General features: G+C 31.4%; 1 protein-coding gene across 1 annotated transcript; it reads left to right on the top strand.

Moving 5' to 3' along the window:
* Positions 1 to 4,226: 4,226 nt before the first annotated feature.
* Positions 4,227 to 10,072, top strand: LOC127094135 (protein FAR1-RELATED SEQUENCE 5). The gene is made up of 4 exons (XM_051032999.1): positions 4,227 to 4,659; positions 4,742 to 6,370; positions 9,574 to 9,714; positions 10,008 to 10,072. The coding sequence occupies exons 1-4, from the start codon at positions 4,227 to 4,229 to the stop codon at positions 10,070 to 10,072; spliced, it is 2,268 nt and encodes a 755-aa protein (XP_050888956.1).
* The last annotated feature ends 3,206 nt before the right edge of the window (positions 10,073 to 13,278 follow it).

Here is a 13,278-nt window from a genome sequence, read left to right as displayed (position 1 = left end):
AAAATCACAAAACTTACATGGCATAATCTACCCACGATCATCATGTTAACCCTTAGATAATCAAAACCTCGCCCTTGCCTTAGAGTCCCTAGCAATTAATTCTTTAACCTTCAACAATGGTGAATTCTCCTCTTGAGCCATAATCTTTTCTTCTCCCTTTCTCATTTTCTTCCCTTTTCTCCCAATTGCTACGTGTTCTCTGTTTTTATCTCACTATCCCCTTTTCTATTTTAATTATATCTCTTATTATTATTACTAATCCCACTAAATAGAATATAACAAATAATAATACCACTGATTATTTAATCTAAATAATAATCACCTCTTATTATTTTATTAGCTTATTACTATTATCACTAATTTCCACCTATTAAATAATAATAATAATAACCCACTTAATTAACTAACTAAATTAATATTCAACTAATATTAACTAATTAACTAGATAATAACTAATATAATTAATTAGTTTTACTCACCACACAAATATTTTTACATTTTTGCTCAACCCCCCCCCCCCCCCCCCCTTTCAAATACCTTAATTTATATAATTCTAAGGCAACTACACCATACCAAGGGTAACACAATACATCAAAACACCAATCAACACAACACAACCACAACTATCACATAATTAAATTACGAAAAATAATTTGAATAAGATCGGGGCGTTACAGTGCAGTGGTGAGAAAAATATAGGTTTAATTGGTTTAAGTTTTTTTGTTGAACAAGTGCTTAGATCATATTCTAACGGTTAAATATTGGCGTGCATACTCACAGTGGATACTAAGCGCTAGTTTGTATGTGCATTAGAAATTATTAAACAATGTTCTTTCAAAAAAAGAGTTTTCGATCACACGAGGGCGAGAAAATAAGTTTGATGTGTTAGGTGTTTTTTATGTGAATGATGAGTGCTTGGTGAGAACGAGGCGTGAGCCTCGTGACCAATTACTCGGGGTTTACTGGAATGCTAAACTCCAATGAACCTTTTTCATTCAATGTATATAAAATTTATTTGATAGACAACGAACATACTATAAGAATGAGACATGTGCCTCAAAATCGATTGTTCAAACGTTCTACTAGAATGCTAGACTCTAACGGTCCTATTTTTGTACAAGTTTGTATTAAGTATTTTAGAAACGAAAGAATGAACAAACAACTAGCCCAAGACGTGTGTCTCGTGATCGATCATTCGAGGGTTTAGGGAATGTGATCCCTATTTTAAACAACATTATTTTCATGTGTTGTTCTAACCATTTAACTTTTATGTATTGAATATCAGTCTTCACCTTTTAGTCCATCGACTGATATCTGTTATTATATTTATTTTCATAGAGACACTGATAAGAACCTCAAAAGTTTGAGTATTGATTAATTTTTCATAGTAGAATTTGAAACTAAGAGTTACAATAAGTCTCTCATTTAGACAATCCTCATAATCCTAAGAATATAGAATTTTACTCACTTATACTTGAGTCTGATACATAAATTATTATCTTATGCATATTAAATACAAGTTAATAATAAGGCTAATAAAGGAAAATGCAAAGTTCGAAACAAACCTAATAAAGCAAAATAGAAAAAACTGAAATAATACAAGGGATCTATAAGAATTACGATCTTAACTCCCACTACTAGCAGGCTGTAATCTTCCTTTTTCCATGCAAACTTTGTTTTTTAGCATCTGAGAGGTATGATGCTATTATAGTCGTTTCAATTTCTAGCTTTGTGCTTCCTCAGTTCCTCTAGGAAATTCACACATCTCTTGGGCTTAGTATAAATCTATTGAATATAAGCCTTAAAACTTCATTCTTCTTTATATTACTGAAATACAAAGAAAAGGAAAAAATGTTAGTAAACTGAGACAAAACTAAGTGAAAGTAGTAAATTCAACGACACAATTAAGTAGTAAAGAACAATTAACTTATCAACTTCGCGATTAAGGGTGTAGTGGCTCGTCAATAAAATATGGCAGAAATGTTGTATCAGATATGTAAGACTTCCAATATCGTGGCTTTTGGAGTTGTAGGTAAGGGTGTCGTCTTGGCGTCTGAGTGTTTATGAAAGGAAAATGATAGGCTTAAGGAGCGCTTTTGCGCTCTTTTTATTGAGAGGGACATGATCCTTCGTAAACTTCTATGGCCATTCAACTTCTTGAGAGGAGTGGGTGATGAGGTGCGAGGTTTTGGGAATCCCCATTCTTTTGATGAGTAAGTGAAAATGTTTACTCCGGGGGCAAAAGAGAGGGACACTACTTTGACGTAGGTTCAAAGAACGTTGTTTGACACAAAATTCGTTGTGACTAACATGAATGAGGCTTTAGATTCTTCTATTAAGACGATAGGGGAGTTAGATAAGTCTTGGAATGAAGCCTGAGAAAGTTTGAAGAAGGCTTAATATGATATGCGTTAGAAGTAGTCTAAAAATGTTCACCTGAATAAAGAGTATGCTAAGGTTGTAGAACTTAATTACTCTATTAGGAAAGTGGCTTTTGAAAATGTTTTGAGGAAAGTGAAATTCTTCCATCCTAAGATGCAAATATCAAGGGAGAAAATCCTTCATGAGCAAGAGATAAGGGGCCAGAGAGTGGTCATGTTTGATGAGAAGCTAATCTCTCAAGCATTGTAAAAAAAATTGATGCTCCTTCTCGATTGTCTTTGTAAGAATTTTTTCATGGTTTGAGATTTGTTTGATGTTTTCATTTATTTATATTATCGTTGTAGTTTTCTGACTCATGTGTTTCCTTTGAAAATGTGTATTATTTCCCTACTTACATACCCTGATACTTACCTTTGATGGTATCACTTTGGTCCAAAAGTTGACCTCCTTGCCCTTTGAAAACTTTTACGAGTTGGACGTATTTGAGGAGCACGCCTAGACAAGGGTCGCCTCCTCTTCCTTGCCTTCAATTCAAGACTTGTTTCAAGTCCGACATGATGGGAATTCACCTCGAACTCTATGGGCCCGTTTGTTTTGACTTTTTTTAAATGATTTTTATAGTGTTATATATTTTAGTGTAAAAAAAATTTACAAAGAAACTTTTTATAAAAGTTTCAAATGAAAATTTGGTTTGAATAGTTATTCTTAAAATGTTATTTTATGTATTTCATTATTTTATCGAAACTTTTTTTGGATATCAAATTTTCAAAAAATCACTTAATTTTGAAGCTATTTCAAATAGCTTTTCATAAAAATCATTTTTAAGATACAACTTTTAAAAAAAACATATGATTTTAACTATGTTTTGATCTTCAATAATGTATATTTATATTATAGAATGAACAATTCAATCTTTTAATTTATAAAAACTAAATTTAAAAAAACTTATAAGATTTTGAAAAATATTTTTGTAGAATTTATTTTCAAAAATATAAAGAAAAAATCCATTTTTTAAAGATAAAACAAACTGGCCTATATTGACCAGCTACCATTTATTTTTAATATTCTAACAAAATTCATTCATGGTGGAGGTGGAAGAAAAAATATGGGGAGGTTACTTGACATAAGTTGTTGGTGGTTTTAACACTGGTTGTTCCATCTCATAAATATGTGATTATTGTTATTCATTTAGAGATTAATTGGAATACACTGTCAGTGTAAAACCATTTTACACTATCATCCAATTAAAACTATTCATTTTGACATGTAAGCATGTAATTAAAAATAAATATAATAATAATTATTAAATCATAATAATAACAATTTCTCCACGTTTCTCTCTTTCTCTTTCTTCTTTCACGTTTCTCTCACCCTCTTTCTCTTTCTTCTTCCACTTTTCTCTCACTCCCTTTATTTCTCATTTCAGTTACTTCTATTATTCTTCCCCCACTCCATCCATCTATTCAAAATTGATCTTTATACTTTCACAAAATTTATCTCACAAACTATATTTGCAAATCTCTACCTACATGAGGTTAAACCCTAAACTAATAATATTTTCTTCTTTTTTATGATTGTGTGACTTTCCAATTTTTTCTTGTTTTTTTTTTCTTTTAATATTAAATTTAAGTAGAATAATTTATGAACTTCTACCGATTGTTGAAACTTTATAAAATTTAAAGCAATGGTAGCTTGAGTTTTAACGAATAATATGAGATTTGATTAAAAGAGAAAGATATAAGTATTGTATTCAATTTTACTAGCTTTACTAGTGCAATATTATTTTTGTTATCATGTTTAACAATTGTGTAAATATTGTTTGTATTATTATAACAGATTAAGAGATGCAAAATATACATGAAGATTCAACCATAGTTAGCTCTGATGACATGCTTGAAAGTGTTGTTGGTATTGATCCTCTCAATAGCAGACTACCAACAAAGCCTCCCTTAGAGCCATACGAAGGAATGGAGTTTGCATCAATTGAAGAGACGAGAATTTACTACACAAGGTATGCTAAGAATACATGTTTTAGTTTTCGTATGGGTCGTGTTACTAAATCAAGAACAAATGGTATGATAATAGGTCGAGAATTTCTCTGTTCAAAGGAGGGATTTTGGGCAAAAAAATATGTGAAAGAAGAAAGTAATAGTATTATCGTACACGATGAAACAAGGGTAGGATGCAAGGCAATGTTGTATTTAAAGAAAAATGGAGAAATATGGATTGTTTCAAGATTTGTAAGGGAGCATAATCATGAACTATTTTCTCCTAAAAGTTCACAGTTTCTTCGAGTACATAGAAAGAAGACTAATGTGCAAAAAAAAACTTATTGATGTGTTGCATGATTCTGGTTTAGGCCCTAGTAAAATAAGATCTGTCTTATGTACTGAAAGTGGTGGTGTTGATAATGTTAGATTTAGTCCACAAGATGTTATCAATTACTTAACTGAAAAGAGACAAAAAAAGTTAGAAAATGGAGATGCTCAAATGATGTTATCATATTTTAAAAGTTGTCAATTGAAGAATCCTGGGTTTTTCTATGCTTTTCAAATGGACGCTGAAGGAAGATTAGCAAATTGTTTTTGGGTTGATTCAAGGTCCAAAATGGCATATAAATACTTTGGTGATGTTGTTACTTTTGATCCGACGTATTTGACAAATAAATATAAAATGCCTTTTGTTCCATTCACAGGAGTTAATCATCATCAACAATCCATTCTTTTTGGTTGTGCTCTATTATGGGATGAAACTATAGAGAGTTTTTTTTGGTTGCTAAGTACTTGGTTAGAAGCAATGAATGGAATTTCTCCTAAAACTATCATCACAGATCAAGATGCTGCTATTAGTAATGCAGTTGCAAAGGTATTTCCAAAGGTTAATCATCATTATTGCATGTGGCATATTGAGAAAAAAGTTCCTGAATACTTGAGTCGTGTCTATCATGAACATGGTGAATTTAAAAATCAATTTTACAAGTGCATCCACCAATCTACCACTGTTGAAGAATTTGATTCTGATTGGGAAGCAATGATTGATAAATATGGATTACAAGATAATCAATGGCTAAACAAGATATTCTCCATTCGAGAAAAATGGATTCCTGCTTATGTACGTCACAATTTTTGTGCAGGAATGTCTACCACTCAAAGGAGTGAAAGTATGAATAAATATTTTAAGGATTTTTTGAATTCAAGTACTTCATTAAGCCAATTTGTGACACAATATGAAAAAGCTCTTGATGCACGTTACAACAAAGAAAGAGAGAAGACTTTCAAAACAAGAAATTCAAAGCCACTTTTACGAACTTTATATCCCATGGAAGAAGAAACTTCAAAAATTTATACAAGAAAAATGTTTAGAATATTTCAAGATGAGTTGGTTGGTTCTCAATTATTTATCACAGAAAAGGTTAAGTTTTCTATTGAAGTCTCAACGTATAAAGTTCGTGAAATTTACAAAGAGAAGCCTATCTACTATGTGAATTTTCATGTCACTTCAAAAGAAGAAAATTGTAGTTGTCACATGTTTGAATATTCAGGTATTCTTTGTAGACATGTATTATGTGTATTCATAAAGAAAAAGGTTTATTGTCTCCCTTCACAGTATGTTTTACATAGATGGTCTATTAATGCTAAAAAAGAAAAGGTAAAAGAAGTGACAATTGAAGGATTTCAAGAAGGAAGCAGCAACGCTTCTGACACTTCATTGTTTAATAGTATTATGATTCACTCCCTCGAACTATCAGAAAGAGGTCCACAATCCGAAAAACATCACGATATTGCTATTCAAAGTTTGCAAAATGGGATTGTAAAACTTGATTTATTGGATATTGAAGAGTCAAATAAGAAGTTTGTTGATTCAACATCTGAAGATATGCCAAAAGTATCTGATGTTAGCATAGCTTTGCATGACCCTCCACTTATAGCAACTAAAGGACGTCCGCGGACTTTGCGAATGAAAAGTAGTTTGGAGATGGTTAGAAAAGGTTCCTCTACTTGTAGTTATTGCATGAAAAAGGGTCATACTAAGCCTAAATGTCCAAATTTAAATCAAACAAGGTATCTTAAAATTACATGTACATGTCTTCTCATTTTTTTATCATGTTAATTTTATTCACTAACAACATACTTATGATTTTTAGGTGAAAAATTCAATTTTCAAACTCTATTTTGAAACTTCTATATTGTTGGTTGATTAAGAGGTAATAGTTTTTTCTAATGTTACTACTTTTGCTTATATTTATACTAGTGTTAATTTTAATAATTAATTGTCTTCATATTATAATTGAAGGTTTTTATTCAAGTCATGCCTTATCAAGCCTTTTAGAACAGGAAAATTCAACAAGTTGCTTCTATGCTCTTTGGAGACTTCATCATAGCCTTATTTGAGTTGTTGGCATTTTGCACTTACTTTTTACTCTGCTGTGATTTTTGTGTTTAGATCTAATGGTCTTTTGTTGATTTTTTTATGTTGGAGTCTATGAGGGATTAGAGAAACATTTCTCATTCTTTATAAAGTTATGTGCTTATCCATTTATTCTTAACTTTTGAATTTTTTTCAAATTTTGTCTAATATTGAACGTTTTTATGTAGAGAGATCGTTAATTTTTATTTTCTTTTAGAGATTAATTGGAATACACTGTCAGTGTAAAACCATTTTACACTATCATCCAATTAAAATTATCCATTTTGACATGTAAGCATGTAATTAAAAATAAATATAATAATTATTATTAAATCATAATAATAACAATTTCTCCACGTTTCTCTCTTTCTCTTTCTTCTTTCACCTTTCTCTCACTCTCTTTCTCTTTCTTCTTCCACTTTTCTCTCACTCCCTTTATTTCTCATTTCAGTTACATCTATTATTCTTCCCCCACTCCATCCATCTATTCAAAATTGATCTTTATACTTTTACAAATTTTATCTCACAATCTATATTTGCAATTCTCTACATACATGAGGATAAACCCTAAACTAATAAAATTTTCTACTTTTTTATAATTGTGTGACTTTCCAATTTTTTCTTGTTTTCTTCTTCTTTTAAGATTAAATTTAAGTAAAATAATTTATGAACTTATACTGATTGTTGAAACTTTAAAAAATTTAAAGCAATGGTAGCTTGAGTTTTAACAAATAATGAGATTTGATTAAAAGAGAAAGATATAATAAATTGTCTCTATAGATTGAGCATGTATGTAGAGAATTGCAAATATAGATTGTGAGATAAAATTTGTAAAAGTATAAAGATCAATTTTGAATAGATGGATGGAGTGGGGGAAGAATAATAGATGTAACTGAAATGAGAAATAAAGGGAGTGAGAGAAAAGTGGAAGAAGAAAGAGAAAGAGAGTGAGAGAAAGGTGAAAGAAGAAAGAGAAAGAGAGAAACGTGGAGAAATTGTTATTATTATGATTTAATAATAATTATTATATTTATTTTTAATTACATGCTTACATGTCAAAATGGATAATTTTAATTGGATGATAGTGTAAAATGGTTTTACACTGACAGTTTATTCCAATTAATCTCATTTATTTATTTTATTTATTTTGACATCTAAGACTTTTTCACTTCTGGCATAGTTTATGGTTGAGTTGAGGACTTTAATATATTAATTTCTTTTGATATTTTTTAATAAAAAACAACTATACACTTTTTCTCAATTGAAAATTTTTCCCTCATCAAACCAAACACAATTTTTCTCTCATCAAACCAAACACAAACATTTTAAAACATCTTCTCTCTACTTCATTATAGTTTCTTTCGTCATGTTAAATGATACAGATTCTAAATCTTCAAATGACAACTACTATTAAACTACTAATGTTTTTTTAACGAATGATTAATGAAAAAAATTAATAGGGTTAGTGACAGAAAGTTTCATATTCAATCATCCTCTAACTACCATATAAACCTAAACCATAGCCCTAATAGTATTAATAGGTTTTCAAGGATTTTGTCCATGTGGCTGTCCCAAAACCATTCTATTGTACTTTTGAATATAAAAATAGAGAGGAGAGAAGTAACACCAACTTAGGGGAGTCTCTATTTTGTCAATTATTAAATAGCTTGTGTGTTAGTATTATTGCCCATATTTGATCAATCATTAGATTCCTCTGATACGTGCTTGCTTAATTAAGTTGCTGCCCATGTTCTTTAAAATATGCACTTGTTTTTTTCCCGTCCTTTAAGTAGTTTTAGGAATCATTTGTAAGACATTAATTTTCAAGAAACATTTTAGTTGGGTCTAAAGTGCTTGATAATGCACATTTGTTGAATGAGAACGATAATAATATACATCTGAATTATACAAGGGCATGGTCTCTATCAATATCAAAATGAAAGTGAATTTGGGCCCATTATTGAAATGTCAATCGAAGGGTTTGAGATGCTCTTTCTACCCCTATTGTGCTCTCCACCACTTTAAAAGTTACAAATACTTCTAGTGGCCCCCTAGTGTCCCGAGATGCATCTTTAGACATATTTTTTTTAAGTCATTCCTCATATCAAATTGAAGAGGCATCCTATTATGCAAAAATTTAATAAAAAGATGCATCTCCGTATGCGTAAAAGGTGAGTCTGAAGGTGTATCTCCGTAAACATCATTTATCCAAAAATTAGTGGATGGTTCGGAGATGCATCTCCTGACACTTTTGTTTCATATCCTCACGTCAGACCTTTCCTTTTCCTCCTTCTTCATTTTCTAAAAAAATTATCATCCTTTCATGCTTTTGAGCTCTACATTCATTCAAATTTCTCTCCTTAGCAAACTTCTACCATTCAAGCTCTTTCTTCTCCTTTCCAGCATCTCATACATTCAAATCTCTACTTCTCATCAATTTGATTTGGTAAGTTTTTCAAAATTCTATCTCTTTTTATATTTTGATTTGTAGTTAGTTATTTAAGCAATATTAATTGTTTTAGATATATTAGATAGTACTACAAAAGAAATTGGTAGCCTACAAGAATATGCATTGACATATTTTTAGAGGGTTAGGGCAGCAATGACGTTTCTGCCGTGGGATGAGAATCACATGTTTGTCCGGAGATGCATTTCCAGATTTTCTCAAGAATATTTTCAGAGATGCATCTCCGAATTTGAGTCGGGCTAAAATTTGGTTGATTTTGTGGAATTTATGGATTTGTAATGACATGTAGTTTTTCTCTGGGTCTATTTGTAATGCAGGTGCAATGGCGGAAAACAACCATGGTGGAACTAGGCTCAGGCGTGTATCCCAAACTGAGTTTGTACGACGTAAGAAGGTTGTAGTCAGGACCATGAGGCCACAAGTCGATGATAACTCGTTTGATGGTTCGCAACACCGAGGTTCCCAACCATTTGGTTTCGCTTCTCGTAGTCGCCTCTCTCAAACGTCTACTTTATAGGGCCACGAGTCCCCATAAGATGTAGTAAAACCTAAAGCTCAGGAGAAAGTTGTTGTTGATGCCCCTTTAGAAAGTTATCCATGAGACCCGTTGGATACCTCCTTATTTCATCTTTATGCAGACCATGCTGCTAGGCATGTCTGAGAAGGAGAGGTATATTTATTTTCTTTTGCAATACATATGTTTTTAACTAATTAATTTGATACTGATTGTGATATTTTCTTTTTACAACAGTGTACGTGTTTGAAATCATTAAACCACAACCTGAAGATATTGGAGTTGGGCCAGCCCCCTGGTGATTGGTTTCAGGATGTTATTCGTTATTCCAGTCTTGTCGATTTATGTTTTGTTGCATACATGACCATAAACCATGACATGCATATGACTTTTTTTGGAGAGGTGACATTCAAAGACTCCGTCTTTCCACCTTCCTATAGGAGAGATGACCATCACCTTGGATGACGTCTCATGCCTCTTGCATCTTCATATAGGGAAAATTATTGGGCTACAGAAGGATTGGTCGAGAGGAAGTCGTCGAGATGATGGTCACCAATTTGGGGGTTGATCTAGATAAGGCCTCAAAGGAGGCAGCTGAAACAAGAGGTGCTCATGCAAGATTTATTTTTTTGGAATTTTTTTATAAAGACCATCTAAAGTGGCTTAAGGATGCCAAAGATGATGATCTGCAAGTTGACTACCATCGGACTTGCGCATTGAGGTGTTACCTCTTGTTCTTAATTGACACGTCCATGTTTGTGGACAAAATTGAAACCCACATTGAGGTGGTCTACCTTCAATACTTCACAGACTTGATTCTGATTCACGAGTACATCTGAGGATCCCATGTTTGGTCTACCTGTAATCGAAGTTGGACGAGGGTTGTCTTTGGAAGACAAAGAAGATGACAAAGAGATGCACACTATTTATGGTAATTTATTGATACTAATATTTGCATAATTAATTTGTTACACTTGTTATTAATATTGTATCTGAACCATTTTCAGGGATGGATCATCACTCACTTCCCTCGCATCACCGGGTAGGAAGTTATGCCTACCTACACTGAGGATTTGTTATGTGTTGCTGCATGTTTTGTGTACATGGGGAATAATATGGTCGAGTCATTCAGAGTGTATATTGACCATCATGTATTAGATGATGTTTCCTTTTTCCCATACAAGGGTCACCGCGAGACGCGTTAGCTGGACGTCATTTCCTCATACTCTAGATGGCTAACTGTGGTTCATCTCTTATGTATCCTTATCTTCACGAGCGAATGATGTGACAATTTGGCTATTTGAAGATTATTCTAAGACCCCATATGAGTGCAATCCTCCTCCCGATTGCCGCTGAGATCTCGATGTGATACTTGACGATTTCGAGAGTCATCTGGTATCAGAGGAGTATCGCAGTGTACAAACACCTCTAAATTGGCCCTATGCAGATTGCTATATTACATGATTTTATAGGGTGTCACACCCTATCATGACACCAAACGCTTATAGAAGACCACCTCGGTAAGCTAATCAGAAGGTACTTAAGGCTATGGATGACCACACGGAGTATGTGTCAACGGTCTGTCAGCGTATTGTGGAGATGGGTAGAGAAGACATAGAGGCGTGACTCTTTGAGGATAGTTGTCCCTGATATATAACTTGAGTTTATTTTAATATAACTTGGCCTAAAAAAATTACCATGTTGGGACAATGGTGATGGTCTGAAATGATTCAGGGATTTCTAGAGATGCGTCTCTGAAACATTCTTCATGTGCAATTAACATGCTTCCAATACCTTTTAAAGGACGTTAGCGAACATTTTGAAGATGCATTATTGGGCACACCGAAAAATTTGATTAAAAATGGAATGCATCTCCTAACCATTTTTTGTTTAAAATAGGGTGGATCTCAGAAAAACAAAATCTGATGTAGATTTCGGTGCAAATTTCGGTGGGTCAAAAAATATATCTTCGAACACATGAAAGATATTTTTAGATTTCGAGAAGTATGGGACATTTTGAGTATTCTAAATGTCTAGAAAAGGGGATTTTAACATTGTTAAGAGAGTTGTGATAGACATTTTCAAAATTGGGAAATTGAGGGGGGAGAAAAATGCATATGTTTAAAAACTGAATTAAAATATCTTTCATAAAAAATTGAACCAAAATATTATCGTATATAATAAAAAATATGTATAATATTATCGTATAAAATATAAAATTAAAAAATGTGTTTAATACACATACAATTTCATGCTAAATTAGTTTTACATTGATAGCAATAAAAGTTATTTTTCTTAATGTTGATACCAATAATTTTGAAATATAGAGTAATAAGGCAAAAATATATATTTTAAAACTTTTGTGTTGTATTCCTTAAATACTTGGAAATTATAACAAAAGTATGAAAAATAAAGTAAATTTATTTTATTTTAGCTATTGAATTTTTTGTATGTTACTTCTCTGATTCTCATAAGAAAAGAGCATAGTATGTTATAATTAGATTAAAAATTATTTGAGATTAATTGTTATACACTGTCAATCTAAAAAATTTTACAGTGTCAATACATCACAATCATTTGTTTGTATTACTTTACATGTAATTATAATAAAAATTAAATTTCTCTAATAAATCAATAATTATAATTAACTGATAATATAAAATATATTTACACTCTCAATGAATTTCAATTAAATTCAAATTATTTCATCTAAAAATAATTCATACCTTACCTGAATAAAAAATAGTTACTTTATATAAGAAAAAAGTTACGAATGTCTTTTCCTTTTTCATGCGCTTCTAACCTTGCATTGATCTAATCTTTAGTATTTCTTGTCACATTGAATAGCATACTAACTAAAATTTTCAATTTTTTTTAATATATATGACGTCAAGGAAAATTATTACATACAATAACTTTTAATATGACAATTAAAAGGAAATTGACTTTTTTATTCCATCTGTTTGTGGCAAGTTTACTTAAAGAACGCTTTTCATATAAATCAATCGTTGGTAAAAAAAAAGGAGTTCTACATTCTTTTGATTCACCATTGAATGTTTTTTTTTCACTTCTAATAATAATGTTTGAAATTAAAGAATGATGATGCCTGATAAATATATTCTTTTTTCCTTTCTATATCTGCTTCGTAGTTATATCATCTCCACATATGAGACATGCACACTATTCTTTAACATTATAGCCATTAATAAAATAAAATAACTCTTAATATGAATAGTTTTTTCCTATGCTCATCATATACCTATATATTTCTTGCGTCTTTCTTGAAATCGTGGTAATGATTATCAATTTTTTCTTATACATAAGCATCAAGTTTTGGATTGTTGAAAAATACCATAACACGTTGGTTATAGTTGTTTGCTTCTTCTTATATCACATGGAACTAAATTTGAGAGACAAAAACATTTCAAAATAAAATACAATCATTCGGACAAACATGTAATTTCTTATAACCAGTGTCACTAAAATATGATATTTTCTTAACCTCATA

The sequence above is a fragment of the Lathyrus oleraceus genome, chromosome 6, assembly GCF_024323335.1.
Source record: "Lathyrus oleraceus cultivar Zhongwan6 chromosome 6, CAAS_Psat_ZW6_1.0, whole genome shotgun sequence".
In the NCBI taxonomy this organism is placed as follows: Eukaryota; Viridiplantae; Streptophyta; class Magnoliopsida; order Fabales; family Fabaceae; genus Lathyrus; species Lathyrus oleraceus.
This window is presented reverse-complemented; position numbering and strand designations above follow the sequence as displayed.

Excerpts from the sequence above, each read along its gene's own strand:
- LOC127094135 (XM_051032999.1), top strand. The coding sequence starts at position 4,227 with ATGCAAAATATACATGAAGATTCAACCATAGTTAGCTCTGATGACATG. Across the intron at positions 4,660-4,741 it reads TGAACTATTTTCTCCTAAAA|GCCCTAGTAAAATAAGATCT; the intron begins GTTCACAGTTTC and ends ATTCTGGTTTAG. Across the intron at positions 9,715-10,007 it reads TGATGGTTCGCAACACCGAG|TGTACGTGTTTGAAATCATT; the intron begins GTTCCCAACCAT and ends TTTTTACAACAG.